The sequence below is a fragment of the Cyprinodon tularosa genome, unplaced genomic scaffold, assembly GCF_016077235.1.
Source record: "Cyprinodon tularosa strain WSP-4 unplaced genomic scaffold, ASM1607723v1 ctg209, whole genome shotgun sequence".
Lineage (NCBI taxonomy): Eukaryota > Metazoa > Chordata > Actinopteri > Cyprinodontiformes > Cyprinodontidae > Cyprinodon > Cyprinodon tularosa.
The window spans coordinates 266,457-286,366 of NW_024038774.1; the positions used below are offsets into that span (position 1 = coordinate 266,457).

Sequence of the window (19,910 nt, forward strand, 5' to 3'; positions counted from 1 at the left end):
TCACATTAAACACTAAAGTTTTAGCATTTAGGAAGAAAAGCTCCACCGTTGTATTCTCTTTCAACAGCGTGATCTTCTCGACATAAAACCTGTAAAGAGTCAATTTTTTATAAGCATAAATATTAATACATATGCATATATTCAGTATTATCTACAGATAAATAAAATGACTTCTGTTTCATTCTACAAAACATAAGTTGTGTTTCCTCACTGCCACCTGCTGGTTGAAAGATGTCACTGATCTTAAAGGGGCAAATAAAAATACCACCTAGTTTAAGGCACTTGTACTACATAATGGAAATGCTTTAGGTTTGAATTAGATTGAACATAATATATTTTTTTTTAAAAGGTGGGATACACAACCTCAATTTTATAATCATATAATTAATTCTCAAAATGCCCATCCATATTTAATTGCATTGCTTTTTATAATGTGCCATAAGTAATGCACATTACCCATTGATTTCCCTATAACATCCAAAATTCTGTTATGGGGTTTGGTTTTAAGCAACCATAGATATTGTTACATACCAGCACAAACTTCCAAAAAGGTTACAAAGCTAGCAATCAAAATCTAAATTTCATAAGACTTTTTCCTGTCATTCATATCTATCATTGAAAGGAACAAAGACCATTCAGATTAATGCTACTTTGCTAGAATTAATCTACATTAATGCTGCTATGTATTTACACTCAGATTGGCTCTGTATCTCTGTCCACTTTTTTTCTTTTTCTCAAATGTAATTTTCAAAAAGTTTCATTTACATTTTACTTGCTCCTTACCAGATGTGACTTAGCAGACAATAGAATGCATACGAGGTTGTGGCTCAATGTGAGAAAAAGTGAAGTAGCATAGAAAAGTGCAGCCCCTAGCTGGCCACACCTTTGCAGTATTTCTGGATGTGATCCTGATTTTAGACTGCAGCATTTACAGCACTGTATTTAGAGATTTTTGAGACGGAAATGCAAAACCATTGGATTAAATCTTCCGGGTGTTACATAAGGCAAGCTTTGAAAGTTACAACACTCACCTCACAAGAAACTTGAGTTCTAATTCCCCCGAAGTCTTGGAGAAGGCATGGTCAAGCACTTTACGATCCAGCTGGAGCCAGTTGTTCTGGCCGCTGAGCAGCAATGAGAAAATAAATCATACATCACATAATATTGCAAAATCCACCCCTATCCTTTCTTATTAAAGAAAATTCATCTGCTCCACTAATGTAATACTCGTATCGTACTCCTCATCGTTTTGCTTACTTCCACATCTGTTGCAGAAGCAGTAGACTTCCCACACACCTCATCCAGCTCTGCTGGAGGAAGTTTAGATGTTCTCAGGGACTGATCATTTCAAATGGGCCTTGAAGAGCTAATATCCAGTTTGAAGCAAATCTAATCACCCTGACACTTCCAACCAGTGTGATGCACCTAGAAATCCTCCAGAGGGAGGCCTTCAGGGGGCATGCGAAAAAGACATCCAAGCCACTTTAGCTGACTCCTATTGATGTGGAGGAGAACTGGCTCTATTCTGAGACTCTCCTTGATGGTTGAGCTTTTCACCTTACCTCTAAAGGAGTGCCCAGCCACACTGGAGAGAAAGTTGATTTCAGCTGTTTGGATCTCATACTTTTAGTCAAAATCCCAATTTCATGACCATAGGTGAGGGTAGGAACATAGCCTGACTGGTAAATCGTCAGCTATGCCTTTTGGCTGAACTCTCTTTTTACCACAGCAGGTGGGTGCAGCATCTGTATTATAGTGGCAGCCGCATCAATTCATCTATCAAGCTTATTCATTTCCCCCTCACTCATGAACAGTACCCCAAGATACTTGAACTCCTCAATTCTAGGCAGGAATTCTTCTCAAACCTGAAGGGGGCAAGCCACCTATTTCCTGTCAGAACCATGGCCTCAGACTTGGAGGAGCTGATCCTCAGCTTCATACTCAGGTGGAAATAAACTCATGCTGTAGGTCTCAGTCGCGAAAAGCAGGAACAAACTCTGCTGGTCACAAAATCATATCCTTCAGGCCTGTGACTGTGCTTAGAAATCCTGTCCATAGATAGGAACAGGTCTGACTTAATGCCAGCAGTGTGGACCAAACTCCTGCTGCACTTGTACAACCACTGGGTGGTCCCTAGTAAAGGGTCCCTGACCCTAGTTCTCCTGGAGCTCCCCCCACAAGTCACCACTAGGGACACATTCAAATGCCTTTTGCAGTTCCACAAAACAAATTTGGACCGCCTGGGCAAACTCCCAAGCCCCATTGAGGGCCCGGCAGCAGGTATGGAACTGGTCCATTGTTCCAGGTCAGAACAAAACGCGCACCGCTCCCCCCTGGGGCTGAGGTTCGAAAATCAGCCAAACTCTCATATCCAACAACCTGGCATAAACCATAGGCCACTTCTTAGGCAGGGGAACCACCACCCCAGTATGCCAGTCTCCAATTGCCATGCAGTGTTGAAGATGTGAGTCAGCTTCGACAGCCCAACAACATCCAGCAACATAAGGTTCTCAGGGTGGATCTCATTCACCCTAGACGCCTTGCAACTGTGGAGTGTTTTGACTGCCTCCATGACTTAAGGCAAGGTGATGATTAAGTCTAGTCCCGAGCAACCAGTCTCTTCTGCCACCATGGAATGTGTATCAGTCGGATTGAGGAGATCCTCAAAATATCCCTTCCATTGTCTGACGATGTTCTGAATCAAGCTCAGCAGCTCCCCAATGACTTTCTTTATTGAAGGAAATTCAATTAAATTTCTACATTGTTATTTCTAATATGAAAACATGTACTCACTTGTCATCTTCGAAGCACAACCCAAAATATTCCTTCTCCTTTAGGTTAAAATGAGACGCCACCAGATCTAACAGCTCTCGAGACAATAGCTTAGGCTGGATGGGTCAGAGGAAAATACAAGGGAAAAAGAGGAAAAAAGAAGGGAAACGGATCAACAAGTGTTAGAGTTTAAACAAAGAGAATAATATTTTCCCTAAAAATGAACCTCAAGTGTTAAGTTACCTGAACCAACAGCTCCAGCTTCCTGCCGCCAAGGAGGTGAATCTGAGACACACGGCCCTCTGTCATCTAAGGGAGCAAAACAAAGTACACTCATTGAGACAAAAAAAACAACAATCTCCAATTTTAATTTTTAATGTTTTAACTGAAGGCTTTAACCATATATTAGCTTTTGTTTTAATTTACAAAAATTCAAAGATCTGACAATGGTTTTTGGCCATGTGTCCTTATTTTCGTCGTCCTCCTCTCTTTTCCTCTAGTGATGAAACAAATGGAAACGCAATGCCTTTTGCCTCAAGGCTCAATCAGTTTTTCTTGTAATGTTAAGGATAGATAGTCTATCCCACTAGTGCAATTAAAGAAACCCCCAAATGACCAAAAAATATTTTTCATACAGATTAAAAAAAGCAAGCCTTAGTGGGCTTCAAAATTGTCCAATTAAAAAGTATACCACATCTGCATAAGTATCTGTAAAAGCATTAATATTCCATACACATATAATAGGTTCATTGTCCAAAGTCTAATGGCTTTCCCTTTCAAAATATCTGATGTGCTTTTAATGTTTAATGTGAGACTGATTTCTTTTTTTTTTGTACTAATAGAGCCATCTGCTGTCATAGAATGTGTCCACAGTGTCCCTTATTTCTCTGTTGTCAGTAAAAAAGTTGATTTTAAGCTAATTAGTCTGTGTGCTGGAAAGTCGGCTTTATATTGAAGTCCAGTTACTTTGACCACAGGGGTGGAGGACGCCCTGTGGCTTGGTTTCTATGACGTGTTCTTCTCAACACCACAACAAATATGTCTTTATAGTTTACAAGCTGCTTTTCTACTTCATATTTTTCACCACCCAAAACCACAAAAGGACGTCTCTGTGACCAGCATTCAACAACTTGACAGCGGTCATGCCAACTTAGCATAATGCTAACTATTTCCCCGAGGTCTCAGATGTAAAGGCTCTGTAATGCTCTGTGCATCCAGGCTCTAAATGTTGAAGAAAGTATGTATTTATGTGCTATAATGATAATATATCTTGGTAAACACAATTCTTTTAATGAGATTCTTCAGAAATCAGCCTTTACATCATGAGCTACTGGTATTGATGGAAGCTGGATAAAGACCCAAATGCAGGGAAGAGGATGCAGAGATGAGTTTCCTGATTTAATGGGAAGTTGATGGCAACAGAAGCACAAATCCAGGAAATAATCCAAGAAAAAAAAAAAAAAAAAAAACAAAGAAAAAAAAAAACAGGAGATACCAGGGAGAAACAACACACGGGGAACTAAGCAATGAGGCAACAAGAACCTGGCACTGAAGAACTGCACAGAGAGAGTATATATGGTAAACAGAATAAAGACTGGGGTAATCAGCTGATACGGAGCAGTGATAGAAGTGACTAGAAGGGAGCAAGGCGAAAGGAAACTGGCACAAGGGGGCAACAGGGAGTAACACAAAAACACAACACTGGCAGAAAACAACTACAAAGACACAAAATTACAGAGAAACTAAAAATAAACCTAAACAAAGGGCAGGACCCTGACACAACCGTTCCTCCTAGTGCCAGTCCAATGACGGACCACTGCTAACCAGAGCCATCAATGGAAAAAGAGACGAACACACTTTGTCAATAATGATTTTGAGTTAATGGCTAAAACAAAAATCCACATTCATTTTCAAAATGACTTGTGGCTCAAAATTGCAACCTATTTTCTTTAAGCAACAAGTCCATTGTTTAAGTATTCACACCAACGGAACCTTTCCAGGGGCTGTTTTTAGAACCACAAACATCAAGGTATTTTATTTGTATTCTGTGATAGATCAACAAAGTAGCACATCATTTTGAAATGGAAGGGGAAAAAAAATGAAAATCTTTTTTAAATATGTTTACTTAATCAGAAAAGTCACCTACAGATGCTGTTCTTAACTGAACACCTTGACTCTAGTCACTCCCCCAAAAATATATTTGTAAACAACTGCTAATTAATTGTGCACTTCACAAATATGGCCTTTATGAAAGACTGTTAAGAATTAAATTGTTTAAATAAAGCAACGGAAGCCTAGGTGAAAGTTTTACATTTATCATAAATCAAAAATACTATAAATAATGCAATACTAGTACTGGATAGTCACCTGGACGCACAAGTCCTATGATGAAAGATGTTAGTGGCAGTCTCATGCTGCAAGATTGCTTTTCTTCTGGCCAGAGCTGACGAAATAGATGCAAATATGAATGATGCTAAATACATGAAATATCTTGGAAGCAAACCAGTTAGAGGCTGTGAATAATTCAGATGGGACAGATGTTCGACTTACAGAGGGAGATCTAACATAAACATACATCCAGAGAAACAAAGTATGGTTTGGACTCCATCCTAAATGTGGATTTTATTACAACCTGTGACTTGCTCTGCAACCCATCTCTCCACATTATTAAAGGAAAGAAACAACCATCTAAGCAGATGGGGGAGTCCCTGGTCAAAAGGATGGAAAAGACAGGAGAACACTTTAATTTATTAGCCAAAGCTGTGGGTTTTTTTCATATTTTTTTAGGGAAGTACCCTCAAGAAGACTGAGAGTAAATTTACAATTTAATTCAATTCAGCTTATTTATTTAGCTCCAATTCACAACACGTCATCTCAAGACACTTGACAGTTCACCAGATCATACAGTGAAATTGATTCAAAGTTTTCCATCTAAGGAAAACCATTTGATTGCGTCGACTCATTGACTCGAATGCAATCCCTCACACTAAGCATGCTTGTAGCGACAGTGGAGAGGAAAAACTCTCTTTAACTTCAACTTTTAAGGAAAATTTTAAAATCACATATATCTGTTTAAATAAGGAAGAAGTTATTATAGATTTGTCAAAAGAAGGACATTTTACCTTAACCAAATTTGGTTTAGTTGTTCTGTTTTTTCACTATTAAATTTAAGAATGTTAGCAGACAACCCTGACTCAATTTTACACATTTAGTAAAGGAGAGCCTTTAGGGTCGAACAGTTCTGCTGGGTTGAGCGTTATCATCATATGATAAAAAAATGTATGCTTTATTTCTTAAATATGGGACCAGGAGTCAGAGCCCAGAGGAACACGACTGATGATGGGTAAAGCTTGGGATGTAACCTGTACCTACTGATTACATTATGAGAGGCCCATTGTAAACAGAAATTTGAAGAAAGCCAGGGATACCTGACAGCAAAATTTAAAATACCGGTAGGCCTTTTACCTATTTATTTATTTAATAAAAAACAGCTCCATGACAATCAGTATCAGGTAGTGCCTTTTACAGACAACATACTGGAAAAGTTGGCAGGTCAGATGATATTGGTTTCATCATATGATCAAAAAAAACAGTTTTCAATTCTCAGGTTTAGTTGAAAAGCGAAGAGTCAGGTGATTCAGCATCAACACATTTAAAAGTTTTCCTCTTAGGCCAGACACTGAGATCAAACAGCATTTCATACTGCGCTCAAAATTACTGCCACATGTGTAAGCAGAGGAACTTTTATTGGAAAAGAAAGACAAATCAGATTTAGTGACTCACTCAGACAAAGCCTGGTCCTTATAACAATAAACACAACACACACATGAAGGAAAGTTTAGGGCATAAGAAAAAGATCTCTAATAAAAAAAAATGTCATTAATGATTTCTTTACTCTAAGAAGAGACATACCTGGTAGCATTTCCCTATCCTGAACCAGGATTCTAAGAGGCGCCTGCAGGGCATCAGCCCCCGATTGTACCACGTCCTTAGCGTCTCATGTGCCAGGCTCCAGACAAGCTGGCTGCCTGACGCTACCAGGTCTTCCAGTCCACGTATGATGCGCACAGCCATGCTTGCCTAAAGGTTCCTATTCTACTACTTCTACCTCTAGTAATAAGACCGCATGTCCTCAGGAACAAGTCAAACAACTGGTCTACAGACCACTTTGTTTTCCTTTAAAGCAACAAGCTGTGAAGAGCATCTACACTCCAGCACAAACACTGAACCACTCTTTCTCCCAAGCTGATGTAATGTCAGTGTGAGTCAGGGCTCTGGAGAGGCTGGAGCGGAGTAGTGTGCCTAAGGCTGGGTCCTGGGCCCTGGTCCAAAACAGTGCCTCAGAGTGCAGGGGAGGGCAGGACAGAACCAAGAGGTCCCTGCCGCAAAGGCTCCATCTGCCCCTCCACATAAAAAAACTGTACACAAACAGCATCCACACAAAAACAAACCTTTAGACTTCTTAATCCACACACTTGGATTGCCAGGGTGTTGATAAATTACATTTCTGTAAATGCAAAACAACTTTTAATCACATTTTCCACATGCTTAAATATCATTGTCTGCAGAGGGTGTGGGACCAATTTCCTGAGCAGACCAGACATTCCCACACATTGTGTCTTGCAGCAGCATTAAAAATAATCAGTTATGTCTGAGCCAGCGGATACAGCTGACATGGCAGAAATAAAGTGAAACTACGAGGCAATAAACAATCATCTGGGAGCTCTGATTTAAAAAACAAAAAATATCACAATTGGACGTCTTCCTCTGCACAGCTGCATCTCATATGAAAATGTGTTATGAACCTAATTTAGCTAAAACAAACGTATTTAAACACTGAAAAAAATTATGGAAGAGCTCATCCGGAAATTGGAAATTTTCAAATTTGTTTATGTGATCCTCAGACTCAAAGACAGTCGAGAATTAAAAAAATATTTAATGGAATATTACTTGTTGGAATTCTAAAGGTAAAGTGGAGGATGTTAGTTTTCCAGTTGGAAACCTTAAAAATAAGCGGTCCTAATTTTGAGTCATTCTGGTGACCTGTTATTGTTTACGTAATGCCATCCTATGTGCTCGTCCCCACTTTCAGTTACAGGTGGTCAGTCTGACATGGTGAAAAAATTGCAAATCTTCTTTTGGAAAGAAAGCTTGTATGAGCGATGCAAACAGCAACTTTTAAACCGAACGTGCATTAAGAGAAATGGGCTCATGCATGCTTTCGCACACGTTTTATAGTCATTCCCTGTCGGGAGCATTTTTTTTTTAAGTGGACAGGGCGGATCTTTTCAAAAACTTTAACTTTAATTTTCTAAAAGAGACAATATTGCAGAATCTCACCCAAAGGCCAAAAAAGAAAAATGTGACCATATTCTGCCATGACAAGGAACTCATCATGGCAGAAACTTCCTAATGACAAAGTTTATTGGAAAGTTTAAAAATGTCTAAAGTCCATGAGAAAAAGACCTACTTTGCTATGGAGGCCCAATTTGGACATCACATCCCAACAAGATATTTACACCGACACCGGGAAAAAATTACAGCCACACATGAAAAAATCCAAAGGCAATTTACAGGATTACTAAATACAGGTAGGATAACTTTTACATGTGATGCATACAAGGGTAGAGTCACAGATTATGTCTATTTCCAGTGCTACACACCAGAGAGGTTAATGAGAGTCAGAAAGGAATGCACTATAAAAATGGAAGAGCAGATTAGTAAGGAGGTTATTGTTACAGTTACAAGGAAAATGTATCGCTTCAAGAACAGGTCTTAAGGTGGGCTACACCCTGGACAGGAAGAAAGTTTATCTCAGAGCCACACAGAAAAACAACCATGTATTTTCATACTCATACAGAATAGCAGTTTATAGTAAAGGATAAAAGCAGTTATGCTTTTAGACTTTAGGAGAAAGTGACAGTACCTGGAGAAAACCAGAGAAAAAATGAAAGAAACCCACCCAAAGAAGACCCCAGATCAGGATTTAAGCCATCTAGGTAACAGCACTACCAACTGCAACACTGTGTAGCCTGCTAACGTTGTTTCATAAAAAAATTGTATTCATTTCTTTTCTATTGATAGGAAGTACATATTTTACAGAAACCACTTCTTTTCATGCACAGTGTGATCAAATATAAGCTGAATTTGTATTATGGCTCACAGCAAAATGGCAAAAAAATCATATTTTGAATGCTGTAAATCATAGAACTTAAAGAAGCATAGTGACTGCAAAAAAGAGATAACGGCAGATAAGAACTTTAAAGAAATTAGGTATCGAAAATAAAATTAATATAGATATCTTGGTTTTTCAGAGTAAAAATGTCAACTAATTTCTGTAGCAAAAAAGGCTCTCTGGAAGAGTTTTAGATATCAATCAGCTCAGGTGGACGAATCAATTTAGAGGAAATCTTAATTGTCATGCAATCCACAAATCTAGGCTTTAAGCGAGGATGGCAAGAAGAAACACATTGTTAAGAGAAAAGTCTTTAGAAGACTAAAGCTTACGGCAAACGTGGAAGATTAAATAGGAATAAATCAGAACTTTTTGGCTGAGTAACAGAACATTACTTGTAAAAAAATGTTAAAAGTTTCGTCACAATGAACAAAGTTTCACAAAAGTGAAACATAGCGATGGCCACATCATGCTGTGAGGATTCTTTTTTTAATCTAATACAGGTCAGTACTAGAAGACAACCCCAATAGATGCTGCACATACTTTCATCTAGTTAGCAGGAAAAACACTGCCGTAACTTTCTGAAGGACTGGTGTGAACATGTCCCTGTCAACTTTTATCACAAAGTTACATCCTTTAGGAAAACCCTCAAGTCTGAATAAACCTGGACCAACATTTTTAATCTCATGATATCGGATGGAAGCAAAATGTTGCTCTACAAGGTACGGATTTGGAGGCCTAAAAACAAATACAGTTCCACTTCCCCATAAATCCATTTTCATTTGTATAAATTTACAAATGTGTGCAACTAAGTGTTGTTCCCTCACATAAAATGTGACAAAATGAAAAAAGTGAATATTTTTTGCCATTTACTAGTCCGGCAGCTTAATTTAAGATGGATGTCTTCCAATACCACCCATTGCCTTTGTATTTCATTACACAATCTGTGTCTTAGCCTCTTGTCTGGAGCCTGGTACAGAGGCAGTCAGCAGCACTATGACTTCATATTGTGGTCATCCCAAGTATTGTGACTCAATTGCAAATACAAAGGTCCTTAAATAACAGCCTCATTCTTCTCAAAGTGTCCTTATACCACTCAAACAAGTTGCCGATCAGCCATTGTGGATGTGATGCACTTGTTCCGCTTTTGAATATTTATTCTGCACTACCATCCTTCTATCAGTAGATGGGGACATTGAGTATCACAAAATATTAATTCTTTGTCCCTAGAGACAAAGAGCCAATATACTAGAAAGTGCTGTAAATTGATTGATTCTGTCTGGAGTGTTTCCCCGTCTTCCCTGTTTCTACCATTAATAGGGGTTCATGTCACTTGTGACTGAAGCTGAAGGTTTAACTTAGAAAACGCCCTGCAGGTTGTTACAGCTAAGCCTCGTTCTGCCCCTGAGGTTCAGAGTTAATACGTCTGACTCTGCAGGGAATGACAAGGCAGGACAAGACACAAACAACCATTCTGCAAATATGATCAGTTTCTCATCCTCGGGCAGATTTTCAACAATGAATGCCAATTACTTGTACAATAAATGTCTGATTAATTATCTAAGAAGGTCTCCCAGTGAATGAGAGCAGGAAGAGAAACTGAAAAAAAAAAAATTAAAAGGGTGGGGGTTGGAGACAGCTGTCATCCACACGGTCCTGCAGCTGACTAGCTATATGCCACATACGGAGACTGCAGCTGACACGCTGAATGGAAGACATTCTGCGACCTTATGCCCGACGCAAACACGCTTGCAGAACAACTTATGATGCCCGTTCCATGGATGCATGCATGCATGCTTATCATGCTTGGTACAGATGGACACAGCTGTCAGAGATTATGATACCCCTTAGGAGGATGATTTGTACACATACATAATATATAAATCTACAGATTAAGTTCATAAAACATGAAAGAAGGCAATCACAGATCCTGCATGGAGCCTCTCCACCTTTTTAGGATTTGCTGAATATGACCTGCTCTTATTTTTAAGCAGTCTAAAAAACTTCCGCCCCATCTATTCATCTTCTAAGTATTACTAGAAACAAACAAATCAAAAGGAACATTTTTATGTTTTATTCTAGGTCATTAAATTGTAAAACTGAGCCAAAAAGAACGTCAGTTAGTATTAGGTTACCATTTTACAGAACATGTTTTTTTCAAAGCATCTGCTTTGGAAACCACAAGCTGTTTTAATTGCAGCCAATTAACACCATGTGATTAAGCTCCTTCTAAGAAATGAAAGGAAACACATGAGGAGCTCTTTGTGTGAGTTACAGAGGTACAGTCAGGCTCAGCTTTGTGTGGCAAGGCTGGGGGTGGGTGAAGAAATTAAAGCCAGAATAGGGGTAAGGCTTCAGGCTGCCACCATCCACCTATTGGTTGTAGTAGAGGGTGTCAGCGGAGGTATCTCTTGTCGGCCTGTCTTGTTGTGCATGACGGCACCCAGGGGCACCCTGGAGGTCAGAGGCTGTGTCTAACAATGTGTGCGCATAACCAAGATGCTATGATGAGCATCACAGCATGCTGAGACTTCATGGAAAACGGATAAAAGGCTGTGTTAATGGTTTTATTATCATATTTGAGTGAAGGAGGATATGTTTGAACCCCATGTGCTTTTTATAGCCCTGCCATTGAAAGCAAGATACTATTTTCCAAGGAAAAGATCCCAGATTGATTCAGAGAGGAAACACTATTAGTTTAAATCAGATGAACACACGCAAATAAAATGTTCGAGATACACAGAGAAATTGATAACATTCCAGATAAAGCCATATTACAGTTGACCGAAGTTGTCAGAAATACAGAAATCCCGTTAATTATCTTCTCTAAAAGTGCTATTGTTAAGCTCTACCAGGCTGAGCTAATGACAACACTGTTACTGGGGAAAACACTGTAATCCTTTTAGATTATAACTTTATTCTGTCTGACCTTTAAACATTGAAATCCAGTCCCAGAGGCCTTGACTTTGTGTGAGGATGGGGTTGTTGGGAGCCCATCCTTTAATACAGGGGTCTCCAACTCAGGTCCTGTTTTGGAGCAGGGAGGCATCTAAAATCTGCAGATCTTAAGGAACAGGATTTGAGACCCCTGCTTTAATATCATTCATGAGAGCCACATATGGGCGTAGGTACAAACTGCTTACCACTAAGAACTGACTGGAGAAATGCCCATCAGGAGCACAGAGATTAGTGTCACAATTACAGGTATCAAATGACTCCTTAGATTGAATGGAAGAAGTTGGCTGTGACAGAGCAAGTTACTAGACTTCAGCCTTACGTCAGACGTTAACAGTCGCTAACTAACTGTAGGCTGCTGCACAGCTTAACTTATGCACAGTGATTTGGACACAGAAGATAAACCTCCAGCAACTTGCACATCCCAACTGAATGCAGACAGAAACATATCAAGGACACGGTAAAAAATGCATTGAGTGTGTCTGCTTGAGAACAGTTCTAAAGAACTCAGCATGTAGAAAATATCCCACACATCTCTTTTAAACTCAGGTAGATTCTCAATTTCAAGCCTTTTATTGTGCTGTTCCAGATGCATGCAATGAAGCACAACCAACCTGTGATCACAGCAGATTAAATTGCATGATGTAAAATGACATTGGTGACTTCCTGTTTGCTTTTCAATGCCTGATTATGATCTAAAAGAGTTTAAATGAGGTATTTCAGTATCAGTAAATTGGTAAGAAAATATAACCAGAAAATGCTGTAAATTTAGGAAAGATTTCATACCTGTGCATTTTGCAGCTTTGTAGCTAGTAAAAAAAATCTTTTTCAAACAACTCACCTGGTTTAACTCCGTTTTATTAATTGGTTAAGGACCTGCAGCCTAATCAGTTACCAGAAATGCTCAATTTCAAACAGCAAAATTGCAAACGTTTTATTTTAGCCATCAGCCTCTGTCTGTAATGAAATAAGCTGGCATAGACATGTTTGAAATCACAGTTAAGGTACCTGTCTTCTCTTTCAATATGCATAAAGTCTGCTGCAATAACAATCATCCCAAGTCAAAATAAAACCACTAATATCTAAAAATGTCTTTGTTTAGAGGTTAGTTCAATGAAATATCTGTTGAAAATTCATGCATGTTTAGAGGTGCTAAAGGTCCCGTTTGATGCTATATTAAACCAAAACCTCTGAAGCTTTTATGCAGTCATAGTCCCCAATTAGCAGGGTTAAGGCAGCTAATCATATCTGCGTATCTCTGAGCCTCTGGCTTATCACTCTCAATCCAATTTACTGGACATATAATCACATCACTTACATGCTCTTATCTGACCACATGCCACATGTCGGTGCAAATCGCCACAACACATGTGAAGTAGTGGAAAATGCACAAGCTTTCAAGACCTGTGCTCTGAAGGTACATTGCCAAACCACTGGTGCTCCCATAGTTATTACAAGCTTTGAGGCTTTTTAGGAAGAGTTGGCTGCATCCTAGCAGGGTTCGGCCACCAGTGTGCTTGACACCCTTTGTTAATATCCTGCTGTGTGAACACAAAAGCTTTCTTTAGGCCTGAAGTCTTTATACTCTGTCAGAGGCGCAATGAAACCAAGAGCCTAGTGGAGTTTAAAAGTAGGCAGAGCTTGTGTAGCAAAAAGTAAAAAAAAAAAATGAAGCATCTGTTCCTACTTTTCTGTGACTAGAATGTTTTATGTTCAGTCAAACTGCTGTTTACATGTTCAGACTTATTCTGAAACAGCTGCTGAACAGGGCAAAATTCCTTATGGCTTTTCAATGTTGCACTGGTTACAAAATGCTCCACACGCAAGTAAACCCCATATGTGATTAGTTTAAATAACTAAAAGGGTTACTTTGACCAAAAGGGCAGATGCAAAAACTGTTTTACTGAATATGCCCTGCAGCAGAGATATTCTAGATAGTTTATAGTATTAGTTTAATTCTGCAATAAACATAATTGATCTATAACACTTCTTCATATCCCAATCAGTGCATAAAATTAACATAACATCAAAAGTAATGTACTTCAAAAAGTAATTGCCACCTTACAGATTTCTTCATAGTTTTGTTTGCTTTTTCTTCCACACAGGCTTTAGCATCAAAGAAAAAAAACCCTGAACAAAACCATCAAAGACACCAATCAAAAACAGTACACACAAAAGGCTGCCTTAAACATTGCTAAAAAATTCTTAGGGGAAACAGCTTTCTAAAGTAGCCTGGGCTGGGGTAAAATAGAATCCAAATACTTTTAATGTCCAACAGTGGTGAAATCTGGATGTGACTCCGGCAAAAACAAATAGACACAAAAAATGGGAAAACATTTTCCCACTCGGTAACACAAATAATGAGTTAAATATGTTTGAACTATTCTCTAGAGTTTTACCTTCATTGATCTACCCGAACAATAAAAAGATGCATCTAATCAATTTAGGGAACATTCACTCGAAAATGACAATCAGCAGTCGTTTAAAAAGTATTAAGCAATTAGGATCATTAATTAGGATGAAGCCCGAACCTGAAAGGAAAGTGTCAAGACCTTGCTTTCAGAAATGTACGCTCTCTTGTTTCGTCCAAAGCAAGAATTATTGAACTGTGGGATTGATAAAAAAACGGTGCCATTCTGCACAATATGAACTATCTTTGAACTTTTAGAACTTTGATGTGTTGCTTTTTCTTGATAATCTGTGTCAATATTTTCTTTCTTCCCCTGATGCAATGTGTATATTTTGTTAATAATTATTACAAGCACTGAAAAAAGCACCATACAGCACATCTACGCATTATTAAGCTTAACATCTTCCTCTGAGCCGAATTTAGACTTTTGGTAGTCCATTGGTTACAGTTGCTACTGAATATATATGCAGTATTGTACATGCTACAATCACCATATCCTGGATGACTGGGAATCCTCATGCACATCTTCCAAGGAGACGTTGGCTTACCAAATTACTCCTACATCTAAAGCACTGCAGACCTCATCTGTTTCAGTTATTACCGCAATTGATTGTTTAACAATAATAAAACTGGCAAAAACTGCTTTAATGGAGGATTTTTAAGGTGGTACTGCTGATTATAAACAATACCAAAAACATTTCTCACATTGTCAAGACTTTAATGAAATTTTATATGGAAGGACATCAAAAGTGGAAGTTTTGGAAGGTGAATGTCCTCTATAACAATAGCTCACAGTTAATACACCTGTTTGGGAAAACAGAAGCCATCATACCCTCAGTCCACTTTGTAGTGATGCTCTGGAAAAAATCTCCATTATGGCTGAATTAAAATTGACCCATTTTAAACTTTTAAAATGTATTTAAAAAAAATATAAAATTCTCACCAGTGACAATCTCATTAGCTTGACAATGATGACCCCTAGCTTAAGGACACTTGCTCTCATCTTTCTTTCATGCGTGGTGAACACCTGTTCTAGCTGCTCCCAACCCACCACCCCCATATCAGGTTTCTTTTCCAGTCTTCAAACATTATCCTGACATCATTCATTTCAGACTGATGAAGGCTCGACGTGGTTAAAGAGAGTCACATTACTGATTTTGCCGTTGTAACGTAACCCCAGCGGTTGCTTGGCATACCTCCGTAAATAAGAACCTGAAGCATGCTGCTGTAGCAACAGAACAGAATTGTAGAGTAAGTCAGTCCCATAAACATCTGGGCCAGTTACCAGATCCAGGTACATGGTTCTAAACAGCAGTGGTTTTAACACCACTAATACTTTTCATTATATGATTCCTTTAAATTACCATTATTTAAAGTCATATACTGTGATGCTTTCTATTGTTGTGGAGAAGGGAGTCATCTCTTCTTCGGTTACCTGATGCTAAACATCATCAATCAGCTGGCTCCCTAAAAACAAACCATTTACTGAAAAATACAAACGTTTACAGGTTTAAAAGCTATTCTGATATAGAAAATCCAGGAGGCCTCCTCCCAATAGGACATGCCTGGAACGCCTCCAGAGGGAGTCGATCAGGAGGCATCCAGAATAGATACCAGGGCCACCTCAGTTGACTCATTTCGACATGGAGGAGCAACGACCCAGATCTCATGACCATAGGCGAGGGTGGGAACATAGATCGAACGGTTAATCGAGAGCTTTGCTCCCCCGACTCAACTCCCTCTACACCACAACAGTCCGATAAAGCGATCACACCACTGCCGATGCCTCACAGATCTGTCTATCGATCTCACGCTCCATCCGTCCCTCACTCGTGAACAAGACCCCGAGATACTTGACTCCTCCCATTGAGATAACTTAACTCAAAATATCTATAGCTGTGTAACTTCTGACACATTTATTCATAGCGTCTCTTTTCAAATCTTTGAATCTAAATTAAATGATTATGAATATTTTATATAACATTGTCAAATGAATATTTTATTTTTGAAGTAACATCAATACACATGTTTTTATTGGTAGATAAATTTCTTTACAGATGTTGGACTAATTCATTGTTTCGAAGTCTTAGCTAAGACTTTTATTCTTTTTCTCAAGCCCTGAGTTGAGTCTCCAGCAAAGATGGGTAAATTTAAAATCAAGTCCCAAGTCTGAAACTTGGAATTTTAATCCCCTTTAAATATTCTTTAACAATGTTGATTTTAGTTCAATAATAAATCAAAAGTTATTTTTTAAATCTGTATTTATCTGTGTATTAACACCTGATGAAACAAGTGTAACAGAATATTTGCAAATAAAACAAGTTAGCTCGAGTCAGCTATCTTATTGTAGAAAAAAAAAACTCCTCCTTTTCTTTATGCATCTTCAAATGTCTAAAGTCTGTACACACAAAAAATAAATAAATACATTTATAACCGTTAAGTCTAACACTAGATTTTTCAAACGGTGTCACATAAAAGCAGGAAGGATTATAAAGCAATGTGCAGGTGCAAGACGGTGGTATAAACTGTGTCAGTAATATGATTTCAAAACTTAGGTTATACCAACTTAGGTTACCGTATATTTGAAAGCATAACAACGTGAAACATATCATACCTTTATAATCTTGTTCAAAATGCCCAACTCATTCCTCTTCCTTTAAATTTCAGCTAACATTTATAACTTTGTCCTTGTCTAAGATGTGAGCCAGGTCAGAGTGGATCAGCGGGGAGCTCGGTTTTGGTCCACAGGGCAGCTGATAATGACTTTCTACACTTCCCTGCTCCTACACAACCCAATCTCCAATGTGACTACAGCTGGATGATTTCTGGCCTTCCTGACTGCAAACGATGGAAGCTGTGGTGTCGTTGTATTCCACTAAGAGCCGAGCTAAAGCTAAACCTGGGGTGACCCCACATCGATGATGGGATATAAACATTCAGGCCTTTAAAAAAACAGAACCAAAGAAGAACAAACTGATCTAAATAGCCTGGAATATAAAAACGGGGGCTTTTCTAGTGTTTCCCAGAGCTTATTCACAATCTCTGTGTATTCATCCCCTAGGCAGTAGATCTATGAAGCATTCACATGGGGTTTTTACGAGCTGCACACTATTGATCATGGTGGATATGAGGCTGCGGGGTATGTCTGCTGTGGAAGCACGGTTGTTTTTTACAGACTCTCAACCATAGACCATTTCTTTTTTTTTTCAAACCTGAGAGGGTAATAATAGCAGCTCTGACCTGGTACTCCCATCCCCTTCATCTACTTGTTTGCCATGTAGGCCGCCTCTCCTTGATCAGTACAATCAGGCTTTTTAAGCACAATCGCAATACTACCCAGTGTTATGTGTTCACAGTGTGTATTCAAGAAGAACATACAATGAAATGACAGCATTCACAATGGATAGATGGAGAGAGGCTCATATCCAACAAAATGTGAAAAATAACCCCTCCCCTTCCATCTCTCCAAAACCTCTCGGGCTAGTCAGCAGCAGCAGCACAAACAGAGGTGGAAGAAGTTCCCCTATTGTTGTTAGTGTTTTTTTAAGCCTGACAGCATCTATTTTCCAGTCACAGAATGATGTGCAGATGTGGAGGAGGAGGACAAGCAGACAAACAGGGATATCCTGGAGTCTAACACTGAATACAGATTTATCAAGTTCAAACTTCCATCCTTTGCTCCAGGCAAAAGGTTAAACCATATGAGGAGAGTCGGTTCAGCTCTTGTATTTTCCTTGTTTAAATTATACCCACCCACACACCTGTGCTGCAAATAAATCTATATTCTATTGCCATAAAAATGTAAACAGCATTGCTATGAAATTAATGTTTTGAGTAAAGTTTCCGAAACATCAAGAGAACTATAAAAACCAGAGAAAGGTAACCTGAGTAAAAGCAAAATGTAATTATAAAATGATGGCTGTGTCTATCAAGGCAAATGTCCACCCTTTTTCAAATCCTGATTTAATTGTGATTCACTAAATTGTTTTGTTCAGTTTTACTAGTGACACAAATCTGTTTACCATTTGATTAAAATGACCTGTCTAACAGCATGAAATAGACTCTAACATCTCGTAAACCAACACATCATGCCCTGAACTAAACAATTTCAAAAATAAAGGAGAAACCAAGTCTTTTACATCCCTCTGATATTGAGAACAACAATGGGAGCCATTAAACATAAATGGAGAAAACATGAATCTTCCCTGGGAGGGGAAATAACCCAGAACTTTCAGTGGGAGACTTCTGTAGCACTAAACACTGCTGACCAATGTGGGTAAATACACAGATTTTTTTTTTTTCTTTGTAGAAAAGACTTTTTGGAAAGAATACCATGACATGAAAAAACAGCAACCTTCTGAAAAGTGAAAGTGTCCTGTTAGATCTACCAGCCAACCAGAAAACCAACAATGTAGAAAACAATTCAATTTTCAGAGGAGGTTCAAAGGCTCCATCAAAATCAACAAGCAGGTAAAATAAGTAAAAGTTCAATTTAGTATATATATATACACCAAAAGTTAATCAGTTAAGTTGATCTGTGCATCATGTCTCCTAAAATCTTCTTTTTTTAAATCATCTTAATCCTTATGGGAAACACATGAATGCACAGTTTTGCAAAACAAAACAAAAAGTACAGTTATAATTTTTAAAACTCTTTTTCTTATTTATTTCTCTGAACTGACTCAGCCTCTGGATGCAACTGGTAGCTTTCCCTGATATTCACTGCTTGCTTAACTGGAAATATAGTTAAAAAATGTGATTTATAGAATCATATGATGGGTCAGAAGTCACTGATCCACACGGATAACCTATGACCCCATTATTGGGTTCATTTTTAAAGAACATCGTGATGTTGGCTCATTTTTAAATGTGAATGAATATTTGTCTGCAAACTGTCAAATAGTTTTTCCTAAGCAGATTTGAACTTCATTTAATGTGGTCTCTTCTTAGATTAAAAAAGGTCTCTGAGGAGGCCTGTACTTTATTCTGAGGAGACATAAACCCTCAGGGCAAATCTAAGCATCCCTACAGAGCCACACACTAAATTATAGAATCACTTGAAATCAAACAAAAAGCAAGACTTGTACATTCATCAGATGAAAGTAATTAGCTGTTGTTGTTTTTTTTTTTGCTCTGCTATTATACATTTTAAAACAAAAAAAGAATAGAGAAATAAATATTCATGGTCTCTGTTTAGCAAAAAAATAAGACCCAGACTCTTTGTGTCCTGTCTGAGGACACAAAGCAGACATGAAATAAGGAAGAGAAAAGAAAACAAGTATCAGCTCTCTGCTGAGCTTCTGCAATAAGGGAACTGATTCCTGTTGGTGTTAATTTCACAGCGGGTCATGCTTGCAGCTGTAATGCAGCAGAAAAACTCCAGAGGAATATAACCATTTATAAATAAAGCATTTCATTGTGAATGCATCTAACCCTTTTGTTCAGCACATGCTGAATTGATTTTTACTGCTAAACCTATAGATTACTGGTGACCCACAAAGATAGTGAGTAGAGAAACCCCCACCCCTCCTTTTCTGAGTGCATGACCCCAAACTAGGGTTCAGACAGGAAGCGTAATCCTCAACATCCCTGTTGGTC

General features: G+C 38.5%; 1 protein-coding gene across 4 annotated transcripts in view; it reads right to left on the minus strand.

The window, feature by feature from the left end:
• The window catches only part of frmd4ba (FERM domain containing 4Ba), a 55,677-nt gene that overhangs the window by 30,051 nt on the left and 5,716 nt on the right, over positions 1 to 19,910 (minus strand). For 3 of the 4 annotated variants that reach the window (XM_038285222.1, XM_038285223.1, XM_038285221.1), the window contains exons 1-5: positions 6,685 to 6,861; positions 3,016 to 3,081; positions 2,794 to 2,888; positions 1,032 to 1,124; positions 5 to 89 (exon numbers count right to left, since the gene is read on the minus strand). In XM_038285222.1, coding sequence (XP_038141150.1) covers positions 5 to 89; positions 1,032 to 1,124; positions 2,794 to 2,888; positions 3,016 to 3,081; positions 6,685 to 6,846 — 501 coding nt within the window. In that variant the 5' untranslated portion in view covers positions 6,847 to 6,861. Of the gene's footprint in view, positions 1 to 4; positions 90 to 1,031; positions 1,125 to 2,793; positions 2,889 to 3,015; positions 3,082 to 6,684; positions 6,862 to 19,910 lie in introns of those variants that run through there. The other variant, XM_038285224.1, reaches the window with a different exon arrangement.